General features: G+C 40.5%; 1 protein-coding gene across 2 annotated transcripts; it reads left to right on the plus strand.

Moving 5' to 3' along the window:
* The first annotated feature begins 94 nt into the window (after positions 1–94).
* Positions 95–24851, plus strand: lmtk3 (lemur tyrosine kinase 3). 2 transcript variants are annotated; one of them, XM_044115938.1, is made up of 16 exons: positions 95–339; positions 3414–3562; positions 4903–5050; positions 6321–6394; positions 6598–6716; positions 7953–8040; positions 8958–9106; positions 9198–9282; positions 10002–10123; positions 11166–11315; positions 11482–17275; positions 17350–17507; positions 18820–18953; positions 21170–21504; positions 21589–21673; positions 23387–24851. In XM_044115938.1, the coding sequence occupies exons 1-16, from the start codon at positions 249–251 to the stop codon at positions 23515–23517; spliced, it is 7812 nt and encodes a 2603-aa protein (XP_043971873.1). In that variant the 5' UTR covers positions 95–248; the 3' UTR covers positions 23518–24851. The 2 variants fall into 2 exon arrangements, with proteins under 2 accessions (XP_043971873.1, XP_043971874.1); XM_044115939.1 differs by having other exon boundaries at positions 96–339; positions 3414–3547.
* Positions 24852–25026: the final 175 nt, after the last annotated feature.

Consider the following 25026-nt stretch of genomic DNA (forward strand, 5'->3'; position numbering starts at 1 on the left):
TGTTTAGTTGCGATTAGAGGAGGAAGAGGAGGAGGAGGAGGAGGAGAGCAGAACAAGGAGACGCGAGGAGACGCTCTTTATTATTAGGAGAGAGAGAGGGAGATAAAGAGAGAGAGAGAGAAGGGGGGTGAGGAGACTGAGACGGTACAGACCGTGGCGGGGGGGAACGGGAGCGAGGAGGACACCGACACCGACGGTCGGCTCAGCGGCGTCGCTCGGATGCTGTTGTCGACCCGGACGCGGCGACGATGCGGCCACACTGCTGGGTGATGGTAGCGCTGGCGGGGATCATGTCGTACCTCAGCCCGGAGAGAGCCCTCGGAGCACCGCAGAGGGAAGGTGAGCGGAGAATGGATGGATGCGAGGATGGGAGGATGGATGAGGGGGTTGGTGGCGCTGAAAACCTGTCAGTGATGAAAGGCAGAGCGTTAACGGGGTGCGGGGTGTAATCAGTCAGGTATGGAGGGGAAAAAAGGGGCCTCCTCTTATTGAATACTGTAATGTCAGCCGGTTTGACTGAGTCATTTTGTCAGTTATTATCGCAGGAGCGGAGCTGATTGGGTGAGGGGTAGGGTACCATATTTATATGCACTGGTGAAAATATATGAAGGGTGTTGCGATCCAGGGCCCTCAGATCGATTGCATGAAAAAAAGAAAAAAAGAAAGCAAAGCTAAAATCTCCAGTCGGGTCAGTTTTTCAGTCTAAAACATCCTCCGGTTGAGGAGATTATGTTGAACCTATTAGCCATCGCTGGCATCCTTATCATCGCTCTCAGTGCGTCCTTAGCCCCTTCGAGCTGGCGGGGTGTTGTGTTTTTGTAATGTGTGCAGTCATTGTATGGTGGTGTATTGTTTTGATAAGAGCTGGTGCTGGCACGGAGGCTGGTGGGAAAAGGCCCTGTGTTGGGTCCCTATTTATATGCGGTGTCTGTCTGGACATCTGTCTGGGGAATGATGGAAAGAATAGCGCTGCTCAGGAACTGCGCGTCAAGACCGGTTTGTTTTTATTTTTTATTATTTTTCCGAGGGACCTCACAGTCAGAGGCTTCTTGTTTTGGAGGCTTTCGTGAGCTAGATCTTATTTTAAGTGACGAGGAATCCAGTGCACTCACTCTTCTTTTAATAGCAACTGACCGAGCCATGCAGCAGCCCACACTCGGATGAAATGATGCTTTTCTATTTCCTGCAAATCCTGACACTTTCTCCGCTCGCCAGTTTGCAAAAAAATAACAACAAAAATGGCAGATAAAAGAGAGCGGTGGGAGGACGGAATCTTTAAGTGGCTAAATTATTTAAAAAATGATTTAAAATTGATGCATGCAGTGTTTACACTATCGTGACCTTGTGGAGGAATGTATTGTTGAATTTTAATGAGGAAGTCAGACATTGAAACCGGGACAATTTGAGGAAGGACAGATGTTTTAATTTATGATTTATATGACCTCTGGCATTGTGTTTATTATCTCTTTACTGTATTATTGTTGTATTTATTTCTGCACGCAGGTTATGTTCTTCTATAAAATTTATATTTGTGTCTTGAAAAAAGTTTTTAAACCTGTTGAATTTTTCACATTTTGTCCCCTTACAACCACAAACTTCAAAGTAATTTACTGGAAATTTTGCATAACTATGAAGGAAGGAAAATTATGATTTTCAAGGTTTACAGTTTGAAAAATTTGATGTGCATTTAGTAAATGCACTCCCTCCTAAATACTTTGTAGACATTTTTCTCCTTTTTGGGTATGTTCCCCCCCCATCTATGGACTTAAATTCTTCATTCCACTGCAACTGGAATTAGATCTGAACTTTGACTAGGCCATTCTAACACAGCAATACTTTGATCTACGTCAATTTGTTGTCGTTCTAGTCGTGATTTCAGGGTTGAACTTAACCCCCAATTTAAAGTCTTTTGAAACTCTAACAAGTTTTCCTCCCTTTGTATTTGGCTCCCCACAGCATTATACTGCCACCATCATGCATTCCAGGGACATTCTTTGTTAGTTTCCAGCTGACTAGTGAACCTTCTTCAGCATGTTTGTTGTGTTCCCCAAATACCTAACAAGGACTTTCTACTTGCCAAATTTCAGGAGTGCACAATTAATAGTTTTGCTATATTAATTGTTGCATTTGAACATTTTTCACATGCTTGCAGCTCCTACATGATAAACATTTTGGCTAATTCTTTGATCAATAATCTACTTGTTAGGTTTGCAATTTTAGCATATTCTTTTCTTATTTAGATATTAAAATCAACAGAAATTGTAAATGTTCAAACTTGTATTCATATTTTTTTTTGTTTTATATTGTTTTGGTTTAAAGTTTATCCCTGACCTGCCTACTGTGTTTCTTGGTCTTTATTGTGTTTTTTTGTTCTCTATTGTTGTCAAATAAATATCTGAGGACCTTCACAAAACAGTTTTATTTATACTGAGATTCAATTATAAACAAGTGCACAACGATTGACTAATTAGTTAACTTGTTTTAGGCATATCAGAGTCTCCTTTTCCCTTCCCCTTCACAGTTATGCACTATTTTGTGTTGACTTTTCTTTAAATTCCATTAAAATTCCCTGAAGTTTGTGGTTTAAGTGAGAAAGCATGAAAAAGTTAATGAGATAATACCTCATAAAACCACTGTATTTACTATAAATAAGATGCACATGTCATTTATTTCCCATTCTTAGTGTGTATTAGCCAGATTTTGGATGTCTAAACATGTTTTTTTGTTACTTATTCTTGTCATTTGCTTGGATTTTTGAACACAGAATTGAAATACAATCAACTAAGAATACCTGAAAGGTATTTAAACTCACTGCCCTGCCCGTTTTCTTTTCTGCAGATGGTTCACTTCCCACAATCATCTACGTTGAGGTACAAATATCACATGTCCCAATTCCTCCCTCTTTAACCTGAGTAGTAAACCTTCCTGGTTAAGTAATTAGCTTCCAGTTTCCAACCCTTTCTCCTTTATTTTATTTTACCTAAATGACAACTCCAGCCACCCTCCCCTTGCTTCTTAACTGTGTTTCCTGAGTGGAATGCCATTTCTGATATCTCCCCTTTCTCCCCATGCTTATTCTCCTCACTGGAATGGTATATCTTTCCACTTTCAAACTTTAATTCCAGTCTCCGTTTCCCTTTTTTTACCGACTCAGATAATAATTTTTACCGTAAGCTTGATTTGTTTTCTTGCTTCTCCCTCCCGATACCAACTCTCCGTTGGGGTTTTCCGCTGTATTCTAAAACCCGCAGCTAAGATTATGCTCCAATGGCTAAACACAACACTTGTGTGACATGATTTTACACTTTTGTGGTTCAGTGAAATTTCTGTTTCTCTCCCTGGCTGCCCTTTCAGATGCACTAATATTTTCAGTGTTAAAGCTTTCCTTCCTTTCTATTTCTGTTTCTGTCCAGTTTCTCAGACCAGGGCCGAGTCTCTCTCTCCTCCACCTTACGTCATCATCCTCATTTCCTGCTCGGGGCTCGTCTCTTTCGTTCTGCTCCTCCTCACCTGTCTGTGCTGCAAGAGAGGAGGCGTGGGGTTCAATGTAAGTCTTCAACATGTAAGAGATTCATCCACCTTTCTGTCTTTCTGTGCATTCCTCTGACCTTTAATGCATATTGTATTTTTTTGGCATGCAAAGCTGGAACTGGCAGCATTTATGTCTTAAACATATTGAGATTTTCTGAAAGCAGAAACGTTTTAGTTGCAAAAATATTTTTACCCCTTTAATTTGATTACATTTTGTCACATTATAATCACAAGCATGAATGTAGTTCAGTGATTTTATGAGATAGAGCATCACTATGTAACGTGTTTGATTCATGGTAAATGTTATGTCAGAAGTGGAGATTTCAAATGTCAAAGTTGCAAAAATTAACATGAAGCTCATGTAAAGTTTTAAAGTTTCTAATCAAAACTTTACAACTCTGGCAGCTTCAAGCTTCAAACATAGATGCAGCTATAAAATGTTTATTTTCTCTTCTGTTAGTTTGTATTTTTATTGTAGCCACTGTTGAATACAGTTAATAATTTTCACTGGATCCAAGTTCAGACTTCAGAGATAAACACGCTGCAGACTGCCATGTTTGTTCCTGCTCTTCTGTGGTCTCAGGTTTACATCTTTAACTGGTCAGTTTGCTCAGATGCCACAAAAATAGTAAAATAGCCACTTGCATCTCTGCCAAATAGGAAACCAGCTCCTGCTATTTTCTGTTCCAGGATTTGTAGAAAGAATGACTGGTAATAGAGCTTAAGTACTGTATTGCTTTGTACTCAAATGTCTCTAATATTAGAAAAAACAATATGATCTGGAGAGTTGAGTCTGGAAAAGTTTGGTATTTTGAAATTAAAATATTGTAGGACTCTATTTTTGATTGTGTTTATTAGCTATACTTGACTCTCCCTTTTTTTACTGGTAAATTTGATTAATTTTTATGAGAACATTTCATTGTAACTCTGGGTGTTTATTTGTGAACCTCCATCCCAGCATTTTGCATCTAGTCCAGAAAATTTAACTTTGGTTGCATTTGACCAAAAGCACCTTTTATCACATAGCAGTCTATTAAAATACCTTGAAATTTGTGTACATGACAAAATGTGGCAAAATTCAAGGAGTATAAATACTTTTGGAAGACACTGTTGTGTAAGAACCTGGTTGCATTGTTGAGGAAAACCTTCTTATTAGATAAGACATTATTAGTTTATCAATGTGATGGTCATGTTTTGTTTGTTATTAATGTAAATGCTTATGAACTTTCATTAAATCAACCTCTCTGTGTTACACAAACTGTTTTGCATTTGAGCTTTAAACTGACCTGTTCAGGAGTTTTTAATCTGAGTGACTGACAGTTTTTGTTTGTCGCCATGTTGTAATTTTTTGCGTTGTTGTGGCTCAACCAGGAGTTTGACAACGCAGATGGAGAGGAGTGCTCCGGCGGCTCCAGTCCCATCCAGGAGGACAGCCTGTCGTCCTGCCCCTCCCTCCCTGAGGTTTATACCCTGCCGGTCAGAGACCGCCCCAAGTGCGCCGCCCTGCAGGACGGAGCAGGTAATGCAGCCTGCTAAAGCCTTACTTTCATTTCACTCCTAGAAAACAAAGATGGAGGACGGCCCTGCGTAGAGCTGGACTATAAATTAATAACTATATAAATTATGAGAGACACGTGATGAATACCAGTAGTAAAATATTTAATACTCACTTTATAGAGTAGTCGCTGAACTCTGAACCAGAACCGCACAGCATTCTGGGAGATGCAGCCAGAGGAAAGACGTTAGTTGCTCAATCTCTCATGACCAGCTAAGTTAAGTTGGTGGAATCAACTGACTCACTCACTCTTTGGTCACCTAGCAACTGACTCACTCACTCTTTGGTTACCTAGCAACTGACTCACTCACTCTTTGGTTTCTAGAGCAGTATTTGTATTTGTGTTTGTTGCTGTGCCGTGCTTTCACATCCGTACAGTTACCTGATAAAGAGGTAATAAATACTTCTAACACTTTTATCGTTTTCTCAATGTTACCACAAAGTATTGTAATAAAACTGTAAGTCCATATCACCCACAGCTCTATGTAGCAATCACCAATACTGAGCATGCAGCGACAGTGGAGAGAAAAAACTCCCCCTTTAACAGGAAGAATGCAGTAATATTACTTCCACTGATTATGAGTCATTCTTATTATCTGTATTTTATTTATGCATATTTTATGTTTTAAATGTCTAGACCAGGGGTCTGCAAAATGGTTCTTTGGACTTTATACAGCGGCTTTTAATGTCATGGGTAAAAATAATAAACCAGACAAAATATTTAAATATAAATACAACAACTGATGCAGGCTTTAGCAGTTATTTCAAGGAAAAATTGCATTGAATTTCTACTGCAGAATGTCACTAAAAGTACCAAATACTAAGTATTTTTCTTCTCTGTAGGTTGAAAATTGTGTATTTTATATATTTTGCATAACAATCAATGTCCTGCAAAAGAAAATGTCTATTGTATTTTTGCAAAAATGTTGTGCTTTTCTTTTAATTTTATAACCCAAGGATGTAAATAAAGTTGTTATATAAGAACGACAACACATTTCCTGCACTAGATGTTGATCAAAATTATAAGTAACATTTTTGACTCGTTTAATTGAGTAAAAATGGCCCTTGGGATTACAAAGACTGCAGACTCAGTGTTTAATATTTCAACATTTTATTATTTACAGTTCCTGCATTGTTGCAGAAAATTAAGTTATTATAGCTTCATCAATTTCAGAAATAGTTTTTCTTTCCAGCAAAAGTACAATAAAATCTTTTGTGTTTCTCTTTTCCACAGATCCCAAATCTCAGTGTTTTAAAAGGCACGCTTTAAATTACCTTCAGGAAATAGGAAACGGTTGGTTTGGGAAGGTAAGATGACCGCCTTTACCTCACACTTCAAAGTTATTCCGTTATTCACGGGTTTTGATCCTTCCCGGCGTTCTCTCTCCTCTCTGATGTTTAATCCCGTCCACTGATTAGATCACAAATCATAAGTCAGGCGACTGCGTTTATCGCCACTCTGCTTCTGCTCCCGGCTCTCTTCCACATCCTGGTCCGTCTGTCGTTTGCAGGTGATCCTGGCTGAAGTGCTGTGCGACTGCGGCTCGTCTCAGGCTGTGGTGAAGGAGCTGCGTGTGAGCGCCAGCCCCCTGGAGCAGAGGAAGTTCCTGGCTGAATCGGAGCCGTACAGGTGGGAGCAGCTGCACAAGAAGACAACGCTGTCCGAAGGCTGCAAAGTCAGATTTATAATCCACGGCCACATTTACTGTCACCTATTGTTAGGATGTGAAAATAAAGTCTTCAAAGCACAGCAGAAGCAAAATTTCACTGAAAATGATGATTAAAAAATGCCTTTAATTTAATTTGCCTTGATGCTCCTGTGGTTACAGTTGCACTTACTATTCAGAGTTTTAAAGATCACTGGATTGTCGGTTACAATTAATGACAAATTGAAGTGAAGGATAATTTATATAGTAACCAAAGAACCCAAAGAAACTAAAGATGAGCTCCAAGGTCAAGGTTCATCAGTGCAAAGTGGATTTCATGGGAAAGGAGGAAAGCAAAGCATAAATGAATGAGACTGAATTTGCCACAATGCATATTGACAAGCCACATGGTTTCTGTGAGAATGTCCTTTAGACAGATGAGACAAAACTGAAGCTTTCTGACAAGACACAGACGTCCACAGACACAAAAACGGAGCAAACCAAGAAACGGACGCCGTCCCCACTGTGTCTCACAAACCAGCCCTGCTTAGTCTGCTTCAATCAAACTCTAATTTGTTTGTTTGTTACATGAGGTCTGAATGTGTAGTCGAACTCTGATGTGGAACAAAAGATATTCATGATGAAAAATTATTGGTTTTACTCTACTCTTTAATATATTAAATTTATTTTTGTAATGCCCGTTCACAACAAATGTCATCTCAAGGTACTATACAAAAAAAGTGATTTCTATTCATGTGCTCTGTTAGGAAGCATCAGATCTCTGATGAACGATGGAGCTTCATCATTCAGGGGTTTACATGTGAGAAGGAGAATCTTCACTTTTATTCTGGAGCCAATGAAGGGAAACTAAAATAAGAGAAATATGATACATATTTTTAACTTTCATCGCAACTCTCACTGCAGTAAATCTAAATATGCTTCGACCTTTCTTTAGAAAAACAGCCACCATCACTATTAATCAATAAAACCAGCCAGAAAGTGAAATAACCTTCAGAGTTTTGTTTTTACTGCAGCTATATGATAATAAAACTTGTTCTTGACAGTAAGAGCTGAGTAATTACAGGCTGATAGATCTGAGTAACATTTTGGCTTTAACCCAGACATTTGGGATTTATCTATGAACAGCTCTGTCTTTGTTGCCTCTGTTTTTATCTCTTAAAGAGATTTTTCTTTTGCTTGGTCTGTCGCTCTTCTTGCAGGAGCCTGAAGCATCCCAACATCCTCCAGTGTCTGGGGCAGTGCAGCGAGAGCATCCCCTTCCTCCTGGTTATGGAGTTTTGTCAGCTGGTAAGTTCAAATTTCATGGAAATGGGAAAACACTACTGTCAATGTCATGGAAAGTACATAACCTTGTTAGTCACAAATAATAAGGTTATGTTAATCTATATTATAATCTGTGAGCTTTTGGGGGGATTTTGATCCAACTTTGGATGTCTGACTAAGACTGTTGCACAATTAGCCAGCTTCAAATATTTCCATACTGCTTTCCCAATAGAATAAAATGAGTTGCGTTGTGACAAAATGTAAAAAATAGCAAGGGATATGAATATGTTATCTATACTTTCTATACAAAATAAATAACTTAAATGAAAAGCCAGAGAAGTCTTTAAGTTTAAGATTCACTGGATTTTATTTTTGGCAATTTATAGATCATTTATGTCACTTTTTGCATTTCGTAACCATCTTTTAAAGTCATTATACGAGGAACGCTCTGCTGTGTCCGTGTCAGGAAAACTGTGGGTGATCTAATGTTTCGGTCGGTTTGTTTTCCTGTTTCTCAGCTGGCACAATCTGTGACTCATTAGCAAAACCATAGGAGTGACTCTCAGGCCAAACAGAGACACAAGCAGATCAATCCTGATGACAACAGGGAGAAAAGCCAAAGCACACAGAATCTTCTTAGACGGCTTCAGGAGAAAAAATTATCCTGTTTTCTGCCTCTCACACAAATTTTATTTTCTTTCAGTTCTTGTAACACAAATGAATACTAAAAAGCTCATTACCAAATTCCCCAGTTGTTGTGTTTTTTTGACGCTCTGGGATGGCAGACGTCTAAAAATGTATGTTTTTACTGCAGGATTCACTTACACAGTCAGCATTGCTGCAGCTTTGTGCTTTGCGTCAAAACACATACAAACCTAGAAACAAAGCGGAGCTGACTCATCCTCCTGCTAAACGTACAGCAATAATGTTGTGCAACTTAGGGAGACTTGAAGCGCTACCTGCGGGCCCAGAGGAAGTCAGATGGGATGACTCCAGACCTGCCAACCAGGGACCTGCTGACTCTTCAGAGGATGGCCTTTGAGATCACCTCCGGTCTGCTGCATCTCCATGAAAACAACTACATTCACAGGTCAGTCAGAGTTTCCTTTCACTGCATTTCATTAAAGCAACGCAGAAGAAGGGGGAATTTCTGATCAGGTTTTTGTGTGTTTTCTCTGTAGCGACTTGGCTTTAAGAAACTGCCTTCTGACCTCTGACCTCACTGTCAGAATAGGCGACTACGGCCTCTCACACAACCATTACAAGGTGCGTTAATCTATGTTTTTCAGAAGTGGACAAATTAAACTAAGCTGAAACGATTAATGTGATTAATCATGATGAACTGATGAATAAAATAACGACAACTAATTTAGTAATCAGTTAATTAATGAATTGTTAACTGAATATACAGACTCAAAAAAGGCCATTTGCTCCGAAAACAAATTCAGAGCAGTAATTATTTTGGATTTAAGATAAAAACAAATCCCTTTTCTGTCAGTAATTGTGTTCTACTCACACCTCCTTAAAGGATATAGTTTTTGCTTCACCCGGCTAAAATTCTGCAAAAAATAACTCCTATTAATTATGAATCTGTTAATCCCCAAAAAAACTGTTAACAGATTATTTCTGCTCTTTATTGATGTTGAGTCAGACAGAAAGGGCTGAATTTTTCAGATGTTAATCTGATAGTTTCAGATGTTTCCTTTGCTACAAATGATCACTGAATGAATGCTATGTTGTCACATTTTAGGAAATAAAATGTTTATTTTATTATTTTAAAAATATATTACATTATTTCTTCATTTGTATTTAGAAATATTTCTAATGTTGTATAAAATAAGCTTAATTGGCTAAATGAAAAATATGCAGAATCTGCCAACTTTTTTAAACAATTAAACAGAATAATCAGTTAATAAAATAATAATTGGTTTCAGCCCTAAATTAAACCATGTAAATAACACGTGTTGGTGCATTGGTTTCTAAAGGAGGACTATTACCTGACTCCAGACAAGCTGTGGATCCCTCTGCGGTGGATTGCTCCTGAACTGCTGGAGGAGTACAGAGGATCCCTGATTGTTACAGATCAAACCAAAACCAGCAACGTGTGGTAAGCAAGTTTTTCTTTTTTATGAAAAGAAAAGAAAAAAGTATGAAAAAAACCATGAGGTGACGACCCCTGACATGTTGGAGACAACCATCTTATAGCAATTCACTACAGTTCCTTCACATTTATTGGCAACACGGTTAAAGATGTGCAAGAAGCCTCAAAATAATTTAGTTTACTGAGCATCAGCGTATTCTGAAACAGAAATATTACTGCTGTTAGTTCTCTGTTAATGACCTTTACGGGAACTTTGCTTTCCTGCTTTATGTTCATGGATGCAAATTAAACCATGGCTCCTAACTGCATCAGCTTTAAATTTTACAATCATTGCTTTCAGTATAGGTATGTTCAAGTTTGGATGGGCTGCACAGTGGCACAGTTGGTAGAGCTGATGCCTTTCAGCAAGAAGGTCTTGGGTTCGATTCCTGGCCCGGGGTCTTACTGCATGGAGTTTGCATGTTCTCCCTGTGCATGGTGGGTTCTCTCCGGGTTCTCCGGCTTCCTCCCACAGTCCAGAAACATGACTGTCAGGTTAATTGGTCTCTCTAAATTCTCCCTAGGTGTGAGTGTGTGTGTGAATGGTTGTGTGTCCTGTATGTCTCTGTGTTGCCCTGCGACAGACTGGCGACCTGTCCAGGGTGAACCCCGCCTCTCGCAACATCAATGGAGATAGACACCAGCAACCCTCCCGACCCCATTAGGGACAAGGGTGAACAGAAAATGGATGGATGTTCAAGTTTGGACATTTACCACTTTTGTAAAGAATATTTTGAGTTTCCAGACTTTAACTTTGCATTTAGATTATAACATTTTCCTTTGAATTTTTCTTTAATTTTTTTTTGCATTGCAACTTGAGATTTTGTCCAGTTTTTGAGTTGCGAACAGATTGAGATTCAGATTTATTTGTGTCCCAAATGGACAATTAATGTTACAGCAAGTATAAAAACTAAAAGGCAAAGTATCAAAGTTTTAAAAAAATGTCTAGATTGAATAAATAATCACTCTCTTCTCTGACTACTTTCTGGTACTTTTCCTATTTTTGCAGGTCTTTAGGGGTGGTGATCTGGGAGCTTTTTGAGTTTGGTGCTCAGCCCCACAGACACCTGAGCGATGAAGAGGTGCTGACCTTCGTCATCAGGGAGCGACAGATCACTCTGGCCCAGCCCAGACTTAAACTCTCACATGCGGATTACTGGTTAGTACTTAATTGCTGCTTGAATCTATAAATGTTACAAATCATTCCAATGCAATCATATCATATGGACAGATTTAATTCACACATTCAGAGTTGTGATATAATGCAGCCAAATTCAGTTTTAACAAACCAAACTTATGTTTATTTATTGTTTCTTTTTCATAAGGTATGAGATCATGCAGTCCTGCTGGCTTCCTCCGTCCCAGCGGCCTTCTGTAGCTGAAATCTTCCTCCTCCTCTCGTCTCTCCTGGCCGCAGAGCGAGGATTGTCAAAGAGGAGCATGGGGGAAGAGGAAGAAGAGGATGAGGAGTATGAGGAGGGCAGAAGAAGGAGAGGAGAGAGCGACGAATCATTTGAAAGACGCTGGGATCTACTTCGTCCACCCGCCTTTCAGAGTGCAGCGAACGAACGGCACAGAGACAGAGAGTACAGCAGGGACAGCAGAGACAACTCCTACCCTTTGCTGGACCCTGTGGGGAACAGCATCACCCCATCCTCCTCTGAACTGGACGACATCCTCACAGTTACAGAAACCAGCAAAGGCTTGAACTTTGAGTATTTCTGGGAGAAGGCTCACGCCAGACGAGGTTACAAACCTCTCCCTCCCCCTCAGCCGATCCCAACTGTGAACAATAACCACAGACAGTCTTTAGACACACCCACTGTGGTGCCGGTGATAAGTGCCCGCAGCCCCTCGCTCGCCAGTGAGTACTACATCCGCCTAGAGGAGCACACTCCCCAGGACAAGTCTCCAACTCTTAAAGGCAAATCTCAGTCCTCCTTACCATCTGATTCGGTTTGCCCTGGAGATGTGGAGCTTGTGGAAATCCGTAGTGGAATGCTGGGAAAAGAGCGAGTCCCCTATCGCTCTGCAGACAACAGTGGGAAAACGCTGCAAACTATCCGATCAAGCGAGGTGAAAATCCAGGTGCCCAACACAGGAGTGGCCGAGTTCAGAGACACTTCAAGCAGAGTGACAGACTTCTCAGTGGTGGATCTGGGTGATGATGATGATGTGGAGAAGGAAAAGAGCAGGGAAACCGATAAAAAATCTCCCACAGCGCTCCAGGCTCCAGTCCTCCCTCCCAAACCCCGCTCAATGTCCATGTCCTCTTCCAATCACCTTCACTCCCGCCCTCTCCCCGTGCCTCCACTTGGATACAGAGGACTGCCTCACTACACCATCGGCGGAAAGATTGAGACGGACCCCCTCCACATGAGCTCCTGCCCGTCCTCCACCTTTGATCCCCTCGGCCTCCATCGGTCCCGACAGACTCTGCCTCCATCCCCGTCTCTCTCCCCCTCCATCCCACCATCCAGTCATCCCATTTACCCTCAGATGTGTCCTCCACCTCTACCCCCGCACTCCAAACTTCAACGCAGCATCCCAAGCTACAACACAGCTGACAGATACTCAAGATACACAAAGATACAGATGCAGAGACCCAACAGAGACCCGCTATCCTGTGACATGTTCGATCGAGAGCCAGACAGGAGGCATGCACCATCAAGCCACACCTCCAAGGAGGAATCTCATCCACGTATGAAAGACTTTGACTCCCCCATTCGTAGGGAAAATCCTCTGCGGCCCATTTATCGAAACCCACCCCGTCCTCAGCATGCAAATTCCCAGATTGAGAGGCAGTCCTCATCTAGTCCTACCTACTCAGATGAGGATGACTCTCCTTTTGCCTCCCCTGAGAGACAGAGCAATCGGACCACAGTCGCTCACTCCAGCCTGTCAGAAGATGCAGACCCAGCCACCTCTGAGCTTTTCTCTAGGGGAATGAAGAGGACCCAGTCACGACTGGACACTATTCTGCCTACCATTTGGAGGGAAGACGCCGCACTACAGGCAGAACGAGTTGCAGCAGCCAGAAAGTCTCCAATGCACCTGTTTCTAACCGAGATATCAAGCGTGACAGAGTCGAGTGAGCCCAAGTCCAAGACTTTATGGGGTGGGGAGAAGGAGGAAAAGAATGATGGAGAGCGATGGGGGAACTTTCTGCTGCACAACAAGGGAATGCGCCGTTCCCAATCACTGATCACTGAGATAGGCTCGGCAGGACAGTCATCGGGACAGGAGAAGCAATTCCAAAGGACAGGAGTTGAGGAGGACAAGGCATCATTCCAAGGGGATCTTTTCCTCACAGAGGTTGACACGGACAGAATGGACACGGACAAGGGCACGGAAAGCGATCCAGTTAAATATCTGTATCCTGCAGGATCCAGGTTGCACCCCTATGTCTGCTCTCCTGACCTTTCATCTAACAAAGACACCGAAGACGGCTGCAAAAAAGGTATACGGAGATCCCGATCTCTTCTGTCTGAGAGGGAGAAACAAGAATCTGAAATACATTTTGCTGAGACTGAGCCACGAAAAACAGAAATGACCAGAGAGGAGTTCCTGAAAGAGATCCAATCAGCAGAAACTTTTTTGACTGAAATCATATCCAGACAAAGCACTACCACAAATAAAGATGAATCAGATCCATCCATCTCCCCTACTCCATTGTCACCTGAATATGAATCCATATGCATCGACCCAAATTCTGCTCAGACCATCACATTCCAGTCAGAAAGCTCCATACGAGCATCCAACAAGGGGAAAGAAGAGATACACACTGAGGCCATCTATGCACAAGTGACCAAGCGTGCAAAGAAGAGCGAGATTAAGATCTCCATCAGACCCGAGATCCCGATTCTCCACATAGGATCAAACAAACAACCACTTAAACCGTGCAACCAAGAAAACAATGCTGATCACTGCCAGACTGGAGAGTTTGTGCTCTCAGAAATAATGCCCAAAAATGGTTTATTGCACAGTGAAACTGATGAATGTCAGAAGGAGGAGGAAGACAGTTCAGATGGACCTGCCTTACCTGCCAGAGGGGAACTAATAGACCCTCCAGAGTTATCCCCTTCTGAATCCACTGAGTCCAACACTGTGATACTACAGGAGAACAAGTCTCTCATTTTAAATCAAACGAAGACTACTGTTGTAGAGAATGGTGAAATGATGAAAGAGCACCCACAGGTCTGCAGTTCTCAGATAGAAGATCAAACAGAGGGGAAATGTGGTGGAAACGCAGCTGCTCTGGAGAGAAATGGGGAAAATTTCTTTCAGCACAAGTACAATGATCTGGAAAAGTCTGTCATTCAAAACGAAAATAACTGTGAAGTCACTCCGAACACTCCAGATCGTGACCTGTCCTCTGGCATCATCACTCCCTCTGACTCTGTCCTGTCACCCATGACCTCCAGCTCGGTGGACGGCCTCACACCCAGTGATTCCTGGACCGAAGCAGGAAGCGGCAGTGGGTGGCGGGTCCTGGGAAATGAAACCCCACACAGAGACTCTGCTTATTTCTCCGACAATGACTTAGAGGGTGATGTGATGAACAGGAGGAGCAGCGATGGACCAGGGTCCAGACAAAGTGGAGGCCGAGGGGGTGAGCGGGGAGCACTCACAGGGATAGAGGAGAAGACTGAAGAGGAGGGGGAAGCAGGAGAAAAAAGACCCTTACGAAGTACTTCACATGCATCCTGTGCCAAAACGGAAAGTGGAAAAGAAAATACTGTTGAGAATTGTGAAAATGACTCTTACTACTTACATTGTGAAAAAGATATACTAAACAAAGGGCTAGAGACTGTGCACAGAGACGATTCAGGCATTTTTCACAATCACGAGAGCAAAAAATCTACAATGCTGCATGATGATCATCAAGTCAAGGACTGTGTTGACTTAATTGATAAGCTGTTTTCAAAGTTAGACGAAGAACCTCTGAAGAACCTTTCACACAGTGGTGGGTATGTGATAGACAGCCACTACACAGATGGCATAATTTCCAAGATTACGAATTATAAATGCACAGAGTCTGAACAAAGCAACTTGAATCTGCACTCTAAGAGTCCCAGTGGGACAAAGAGCTTGATCAACTCCGTCAACTCCGTGTCTGGCATTGTTGAACCAGATATGACAGAGAGGAATCTCACTGCTCAAAGGTCTTTGAAATCTGGGAATGCAACAGTGGAATCTGAGTCCAGATTGTCCAAAATGAGTGAATTTCAAAACGATGGTCACTTGCACAGAGAGGATAAAGTTAGTCTGACTAATCTGTGCACTGAGCAAGGTGTTGAAGAAATGGTTTGTTTGGACCACAATGAGCTGGGAGACCTTCACTGCTCAGACTACGGAGTAGATGGGGAGGTTAGAATGGAGTTAGACACATATCAAGCCTCTGCAGAGTCTTGCGGGGGCCAAGATGTGATGGCTGAGGACTGGTGGAGTGCCGTGGAAGAGGATGAAGAAGCACCACCCTCTGGAGTTGTTACTGGGGAAATTGACTGTCACCGTTTGATGGAATCAGGAGAACAAAATAATCAGTGGGCTTCTCCAGAGAAAAAGCAACAAAACATAGAACTAAGGTCAGAATTTTTTGCAGGGTTTAGCAATAGGAACTGGGGGATTCAGGAGAAGTATTGGGAATCTAAAGAAAACGATGAGCGTGCAGGAAGGGAGCCTCACCCTTCTTCAACAGAGTCCAGAAATGAAACTGGGACCAATGAGACACAAGAACTGAGCTGCAACGTCGCTGCATGTGAAAAAGTAAGAGACTCCGAAAGACCAGTTACCCAGCAGTCTGCTGCAGATATCCAACAAGAGGAAAATATTGAGAATCTGGAGGAAATCGATTATTTTAAGAGCGACACAATGAATAAAATCTGTGATATTGAAGTAGAGAATATGGAAACTCCAGAAGAAGAGAGGTTTGTAGAGAGGCAGATTCAGGATAGAGGGTGTTTGACAGACATGGAGGAGAATCAAAACTTCAACAGACTGACACAGTATCAACTCTACAGAGAGGGACAAGCATCACCTGAACATGTTGATTCTGAGAACCACTTCAGCCATTCTTCCCAGAATGACATCTCAAGTATATCCATCAGCATCATTGAACCTCCGCAAGGTAACCCTGCCGACCTAGAAAACGATGAATCAAGCTTCAAACAAGAAGCCGAGCATAGCCCATGGCTTGCTACAGAGTCTTTAGAGGAAAGTCTCCAAAAGGTTAATGAGGATTACAGAGATGCGGCCCTTCAGTCCGGAGCGGAGGAGCTTAATCAGTCATATCAAGAGGTAGACAATTTCAGCTCTGTTGATTTCCCTAGTCCTCCGCCAAGCATAGACCTCGATGTGCAAGATGATAAACTTGAGAGTTTAGATGACTCTTTTCCTAGTCCGCCACCATCTGTTATAGAGGCAGAGGAATTTATTACTGCCATAAATCCGGAAGACTTCGGTGCTGGTCCAGAGACAGAGTCGTATATTTCCCCAGCGAACAGCACAGCTGTCTCTGCGCCATCTCTGCAAGAGCTATCACCAGCTGCAACTCAGAATAAAGGCATCTCCGCCAACCTGAACTCCCCGTCTGTACACATAACACTGACCGATGACAACAACTTTACTTCAGATATTGAAGATGTTTGTCATAGCTGCACCCAGAAAACCTCACCTGCAGGTCCTTCTACACAGCAAGGCCTGTTAAAAAACATCCCAGCACTGCTGATATCCGAATGGAAAGACCTGGACGAGGAGCCGCTGGAGGATTTTGAAAAACTCGAACAACTCTGTTGCATCTCTGGGGATGAGGAGGAGACACTGGGAGAACTGTTCTTGGGGAATCTGGAGCTTCTGGAGTCCTTGAAGAAAACAGCTGATCAGAAGGGCAGTGACACAGAAGAAGGTGATGACTTCTCAGCTCCTGAGGCTGACAGAGGGGATTTAAAGGCAGAAGATGTCTCTGATAACTACAATAAGTTGATTGAATCTGAGCAAACAATTCTGTCAGAACCAGTGGAGAAGATTGATGAGCAGAGGTCACCAGGTCAAACACCCGATGTCAAGGATCAGGGATCTTTATCCAAGATGACAACCAGAAATGGCCTCATGATGCAGGTGAGTGTGTGGTCTAACTTCTTACATGGTTTCTGTTCACTCAGCTCCCTTACTGGGTTACTCTCATGTTGCAGGTGTGTGAGGAGAGACTACAGTTTTCCCTCAGTGAAAATGTGAAAACAAACATGCTTTGGGGGTCGGCTGTGAAAGAGACTGTGACACTTCGGCCGTGGGGGGAACAAGTCAAGGAAAGCTGCAGCAGGTCTGTGGAAGACCAAAGAAAGGATGAGAGGTATGAAGGCAGATGGAAACACATACAGAGGAACGGAGATTGGAGGAAATTAGATTGTAGCGCTTGACTCCCTTTGACTAATTTCACTTTTTCTGGTGTCATGATTTTACATCGTCACAAACTTCAGTTTCTTTCACATGCTTGATCAAAGTCATGATTAATTAAATACACACACAAATGTTTAAATTGTCGCAACATAACTGCTGTTTTTGCATCTGATCCCTTTAACTCTAATATTCCTAAATAAGATTTACTGCCTTTGGAAATCATCTAACTAGTAATACCACCTTTTTGTACTCAACATAAAGCTGCTCTTTTAGGTTTGTAACTCTGGAGGAACTGCAGAGAGTCACAGTGCTTTTTGTGGCAAACAAGCAGCACATCACCCTGAACACACACATAACGATGTATCTTTGCTGGAAAGGTCCTGCAATTTAGGTCAAAGCCCTGACCTAAATTCAAATTAATTTCACAGATGCTCTCAGTCTGAACTTTGACTAATTTACCACGAGAAATGGGTAAAAACTTCCGTTTCTGGATTTGCAGTGAGGAAGGGGCAAAGCCCAAAGTATTTGCTCTTGTAATTATGCCTCAGAGGGGATCAATAAAAGCGCATGCCACCATTTTCAGATTTTTATTTACCAAAAAATAAAGAAAACCATGTGCCATTTTCCTTCCAGTTTACAATCATGCTGTGGTTAGTGTTGCTCTGTCAAGTGAAATCACCTCTAAATACATTGAAGGGTTTGAATTTTAGCAATGCCAACATGTGAAGTTAAAGTGATGTAATTATTCTTGCAGCACTTTCTACACCGATAATAAGATGACTGCTTTTGTAGAATATTTCTGTGATTTTGAAATAGACAGATTTTTTGTCTGAGGTATTATTTAAGGCAGAGAGCACTACAGATGTCACTGATGTGACAATCTTGAGTATAATCTGCTCATTTCAAGTGCTGCTCTTCCTTCCTTCTGCAGTCAGCATGTTGCCAATTGTCCCGCTCTGTGTCTCTGTGGGAAGCAGCGACCCCTTAGCAGCAACCCACAATCTGTAAATTGCAGCTTTTGATTAAGATTTGAATCTTGCAGTCAGCATCTTTAGCTGAACTGTAAAAAGGAAATACAAATAAGAAATTTCCTTTTAAAAAGGACTTTCTTGCATGATTGTTTGGTGCAATTTCTTACAAATTTATGTATCAAAACTTTGATAAATAAAGCTAAAACTATCTGCTATATGCTTGAAACAAAAATGTCTTGATAAACAAACAGTGTCATACTATATTTGGGGTGTAATGTGTATTTTTCTTCACAGCCAAGAGGAGCAGGAGGCTTCCCTTAAACAAGTTCCTCTCATTGAGTCTGATAAAACTGAACCTGAGTCGCTCACTGTGATTGAACAACCTGAGATCACTGCATCTCAACCTGCTGCAAACCAGGCAATGAAAGGTATCTTCATGCTGCAACACAAAAAGCTACTTGTTCCTTTAGTCCTTTTCCTCTGCTGACATGGTTTCAGTTTGCTTTTATTTTTTCCTTCTTCTAAAATCTCCTCTTCATTTAACCAGATTTTAATCTGGATATTGTGTCTCCTACTTGTTTCTGCAAGGTTAAAGTTAAATCTTACATAAAGTAAACTTACCCTATTCTTGGGAAGTCAGGTTATCTCACAGATGAGTTAAGTTTAGATTTAATGCACGTGTTCTCATTATTTGATGTTTCTCACAAAGAAATAAACGTGATACTTTCATTTTAGTCTTTCTATTTTGTTACCTCTGATTGAGCTTCATAATTCTACCTTAGAATAATGACAAGACAAAACCACAAACAGCAACAAAAAAACTCTTTAGTCAAGCTGCACAAGGTAGGTGACAGAGAGAGCAACCATCTGATAATTAGTAAAGAAATCCAGGGGCGACATGTACTGAAGGATGGAGGTGTGACAGACATTTTTATACTTTTGGATGTTTTGGTCATTTTGCACAGCAGAAGGTTGCTCAGAAACATTTTGGTTTGAGTCAAACGTCGAATTGTCCAAAGAGGAATCAGAACCAAAGTTGATGGAACGATTGTGTAATCTTAAATGTTCAGGAGAATAATACGCAGTTAGACTAAACCTATATGTGAGATTTTACATTTGACACAATCATTTATCTCCATTATTTCCCATCTACTTGACCACTAAGAGAATTAAGCTGATTTGCGTTTGGTAACAGAAAGGTTGTGAAATAGATTGTGTGAAATGGAAGTAGGATTAGGCTGAAATATGGGTGGGAATGCCTGACAATGACAATAAAACATCAGTGCAGAATAAAATAAAATATACTATATATTTATAAAGTGAATCTGACCAGGCAGTCCATTGTCAGTCCATTTGTTTTGTTTATAACCTGCAGTAAAGTCTGTTGTATTATATTCCTTATATCAATAAAGCATCATCATGAGTTGTGACAGAGTTACTGTTGAATCATTTTTCTTTTATAAAAACAATATTTTACAGTTAAAAAGCTGTTTTTTTTCTCAAAATATTTTTTCTTAATAAATGTACTCCTTGCAAAATATTTGACCAGTTTTACTAATCTAGTAAACGATAGTAACAGAGTGGACTTGATTTAAATGTCTCTGTTTTGATTATTCATTAAAATGTACATTTTTACATGTCAGCTTTTGGGATGTGCTTCTTGGCCCAAGTAAATCTGATGCCCGAGTCAAAATCACAGATAAAGCTTTATATAAATCATTTAAACTAACGAATTAGATAATCTTCTTTAATTAGCTTCTGGTCCTTAATGAGGTTTACAGAATCACTACGTCAATTATTGTGAAGATTCAGATTACAAATCTTCACCATCTGCTGACTGCAGCCAGAATTTCTCTGAACATCAATAAATAGTATAAAGTGCAACAGCGTGGACATATTAATGAATAATATTTAAAATAAATTTGTTAATTTGACTAATGGACTAAACCTGCTGCTAGCCAACTTATTGCGGCGAGCTCTTAGTGTATTTATTAAATACAAGTAGTATCAAGTGTCCTTTTCCTTTACAAATTCATAACAGCTGGTTTTACATTTTGGATGCCATAAGTTTAACACTTGCAGGTCACAGTTTGTGATGACCTGGAATTGTTAAAATTACAGACGGTATGATTTTGACAAAGCATGTCAATATCATACCGTCTGTTGAATTTGAAGAAAATATTTTCAAAAAAAGTTACTTTTTCCCTCAAAAAAGTGCAAAATATAACATTTTTGTTCAGCTAAAGAAATTGCAAAAGCTGCTATGAAAATGACACTTTCATAGCAAAAAGCTGCAAACGTTTTGTTCAACTAGAAAAGCGCAAAAAGCGTAACTTTTGTCTAAATAGCAAGTCTTACATCTGTCCTACTAGTAACTAGTTGAAGCAGAAATCACTTATAAGTGATTAGTAAAGCAATTAAAAAGGAAGATTTCATTGAAAGTATACAACAGATAGTTGAAATAGTCCGAACAGATGAATAGATTTCTGTAGAGTTATGAGCTTAAGGTATAATAATGATACATGTTTAGTTAATGTTGGTTTTATTTCCACAAGTCAAACATATTTTTGATAATTTCTGCAAAACTTGCATATCCATTTGACTCAGTTTGTTATCTAAACTCTGTTCCTTTCTTGTTTCAAAGCCAAACTCGCTCGCCTGTCTCTCGCCCTCCCTCCTCTCGCTCTGAATCTCCCTCTCACCCCGAGCGGGAAAGGAGGATTCGGGGACGGTTCGATCGGAAATCGCATCGGAAGACGAAGGGGCCTGTCGTCAGGAATCAACCACGACGACGACGAGGAGGATGAGCAGGAGGACGAGAGCTCCCGCAGGGTGATTGTTGTCACGGAGACGGACGTGGACAAACGGATCGGGTTGAGGAGTCTGTTGAAATCACCCAAGGAGCCTTTGGACCGAGAGCGGGACAGAGGGAGGAATGTGTCCTTCTTCGATGACGTTACAATCTATCTGTTTGATCAGGTACTTCCTGTTTGTTTTACAGGCAACATCTTGAATGATGAGTTTGAATTAAAGGTGATTTAAGTGTCTGTTTCTTTGCTACAGGAAACTCCAACCAATGAGTTGAGCAGCTCAGCTCCTACAAGTCCAGGTTCAGTCTCTGTGAAAAGCAGCAAGCTGGACTTTCATGGTGAGCTCATAAACATCTTATGACCTTGAAAAGATCCAGAGCAAATCAGTCAGGTTTATTTGTATAACTAGGCAGTTCAAAATTATTTTGATTAGTGCAAAGTGCGGCAGAATTACGGTACTGAAAATTTGGCTGGATTGACGGCTCTACGTTTAGGACCTATGGGGTTAAAGGAAGTCAGTGTTTCAGCTGTTTTGCAGCTTTCTGGAAGTTTGTTCCAGATTTGTGGTGCATAGAAGCTGAATGCTGCTTCTCCATGTTTGGTTCTGGTTCTGGGGAAACGGTCAATGTTACCCTGTAGGTCAGTCTGTGCTGACAATCCAACAGCTGGCACACATATGGGTGCAACGGGTCTCACTTTAATAAAGTTTCACCTTGAGGTGGTTACCATAGTAATAAAATCTGACATCTAACTCATCTCCTCACACTTTAAACAGAACAGCTTCATTTCCCCCATCTTTTATTCCAGTGTGCAGCCAGAATTAATCTCCCATAATCAACCGTCTCCCTCGACGCTGTGGCATGTGGAGCTGAGCCGGGACATTAATCCTGCGCTCAACAATGCACGTCCTAAGCCGCGTTTCCCCCTCCAACACATTTTCTGGTTCTCTCCATCTTGTAAACTCATTACCTCATTTCACAGCAAAATGAAAGTCAGAGCTCAGAGTTTCTTTTACCCTCAAAGATGCTCCAAAATTAGACACTCAGATCATCTCTCAGAGCTGTTTGGAGTGGAGATTTTAAAACTCGGGAGAGAGAGAAGAGTCCATGTTTCCTTTGAGTTATTTTTAAAGTGTCTAATTTTGTGTGTCAAGCCTCTTAACAGATATGGATTCATAAGATTTATTCTTGCACAAATACATTGTTGCATAACTGATGCTACTGAACATGCAGTTCAAGTCAGAAGTTTACACACATTGTCAAAGTCATCTTTTGCTTTTCTTCTTTCAAGGAGAAAAGAGTAAATAACATTTACAACAACAGGAACTAGAGCAAAGGTTTAATTTTTTTGTTAAACATCCAGACTCTAATATAAACACACACTCACTCTAAAGTGAAGTTCAAACCATTTCTTTTATCGATCATAACAGACAAGAACCAACTCTAACATCTCTGCCTGGCTTTCTGTGCAGTTCAGTTATGATCCAGGACAGATTTCTGTGAAATGTTGTTTCTGCTGCCCAGATGTTTGAGACTGTCATACAGCAGCAGTCTTCAGTCAGAGAGTTTTTTAGATTTGATGCGAGACTGACTGCTACCAGAAGATCTTCCTACCCGACTTGATGCGACTTCACCATCGACAACCTTTGAAGACCCTTGGATGATATGAGTTATGAAATCCTTCCATTTCAAACCATAAAAAGACAAACAGTCATGAAAACTTTATGGATGTCAAAGTTAAAACTACTGAACTTGTTGCAACAATCGAAACTAAAATGCTTCCTATCCAAAAACTTTATGTGCTTGATGTTGTTTGTGACCAAGTTCTCACATGTGGAAATATCAATAAGTGCATTTTGCAGATTGGAAGGGAAGAAAGGATCATTAAACAGAAATTTGTGAGGTCAAACTTTGTAATATTAAAAATTTTAGTTATAAAAGCATGTGGTGGAGATACGACTTACTAAGAAATCTAACCAGATGTTAGTGAGGGGGGGTTGTTTTTGTTTGAGCCTTCATGTCTAACTGTTGTTTGGTTTTTCTCTCCATCAGGGCCAAACAAAAGCAAAGAATCGAAAAGAAAAGAGGATCTATCGATCAAACCGCGATCGCCCATCGGAAGCGGCCCGGTGACGTCATCGCGCTTCACCGTCAGCCCCGCCGACGATCCCCATCGGGTGTGAGGCGAAAACCGGGAGCCTTTGAATCCAAACCCTCTCAGAGCGAGCAGTGAATTCACCCAACAACCAGCCATTTACCCAGAAGATATTTTTTTACTGATTTGGGAACTGAAAGAAACAAGACTCTGATTTTACCAGCTGGACACATTCCAGGTTTTGCCAGTGACTGGATTTTGTATGAAAGGGGGGTTGCTGAGCTCCCGCCTGTCACTGTTTACAGAGTTTATCCGTAGCCTTTGGCTGCAAACGTCTTTGGAAAAGATTGCTTACGTTGGGAGAAAAAAGAAAACAAAATAATAAAAAAAAAACAAACAAAAAAAAAAGAAACCTGGAGTTTTGAAAAATGTGAAACAAATCTGACAGCTATGCAGTGAATCTTGCTGTGTACCAGCTTACTTTCTCTAATTCTGCTTTATTCTGTTGGACAGTACCCCGACTGAGAGGGGAAGGGGTTGCACTTTCTTTAGTCGTTCATCTGTCCATGTAAATGCTTGGATTCCAGACCAGTCCTAATTTAAGGCGTTTTTCTTCCTGCAGCAGATGATCCAGCAGCTTGAAACGGACTCTTGTATTTAAGAAATATTCCTCAGCATTTGTACAAATACCATAACGCCAGCGTATACAATATTGTTTTAGGGCTTTTACTTTTAGATGTAAGCTTTGGACTGCACGAAAAATTAAACAAACTACTTTTTATTTAATTATTTATTTATTTATTTATTTATTTATTTATTTATTTATTTATTTATTTATTTATTTATTTATTTGTTTGTTTGTTTGTTTGTTTATTTGTTTTTTATTTGTCTAACTTATTTAACCTTGATAAACTGTTAATTATTTTGAGACGGAATGCATCCAAGTTTTACCTTCTCTAAGATCTTCATAACAAATAAATAAAAAATATTTTCCCAAACGACTTAATTGCTAAGAAGAAATAAAAAATAAGTATTTTGTATAATTTTACTTGTTAATATATGCCAATCTGTACTGTATGTATCTAAGTCCTGTATCGTTTTATTTTTATTTTTTATTTTACTTTTTTTTTTTTTGCCACGTCAGAAAATCTTAGCAGTCTTGTCATTCCTTTTTTTGTATAGTTTAATGACAGTTAATGTAGCTTATACCTCCACAAATCGAAGCTTCTCATGAGTAATTAGTTCCATTTGTTTGTGTATCTGTTAATTTATCCCATTTTCTACTAAAGGCAGTCGATCACACAGCAGAGGTCCTTCTGTTTGTTCGATCTGTTTAAATGTTGGTTTAAACTTGTGTTGTTTAAAAAGGCTTTTCAGAGGGGATGATGTATAAATAAGGCGGGAAATAAAGGTTGAAAGAAATGTGAATCTTTTATTTGAACTGTCTCACGACATGACATTAAATCAACAGTTCTGTGTTACAGTAGGAATTACAATGGGGCATGTTGAAGTTGTGGGGAAACGACCCGTCCAATAGAGGGATGTGCTTCATTTTTCTTTAAACATAATGCGTGGAATGCAACAAATTAAATAAGAG

The sequence above is a fragment of the Gambusia affinis genome, linkage group LG05 (genome assembly GCF_019740435.1).
Source record: "Gambusia affinis linkage group LG05, SWU_Gaff_1.0, whole genome shotgun sequence".
In the NCBI taxonomy this organism is placed as follows: domain Eukaryota; kingdom Metazoa; phylum Chordata; class Actinopteri; order Cyprinodontiformes; family Poeciliidae; genus Gambusia; species Gambusia affinis.

Bases quoted from the DNA above. Each gene is read 5' to 3' on its own strand.
- lmtk3 (XM_044115938.1), top strand. From the start codon at position 249: ATGCGGCCACACTGCTGGGTGATGGTAGCGCTGGCGGGGATCATGTCG. The intron at 340-3,413 runs GTGAGCGGAGAA...GTTTCTGTCCAG, and splicing joins CGGAGCACCGCAGAGGGAAG to TTTCTCAGACCAGGGCCGAG. The intron at 6,717-7,952 runs GTGGGAGCAGCT...CTCTTCTTGCAG, and splicing joins GCTGAATCGGAGCCGTACAG to GAGCCTGAAGCATCCCAACA.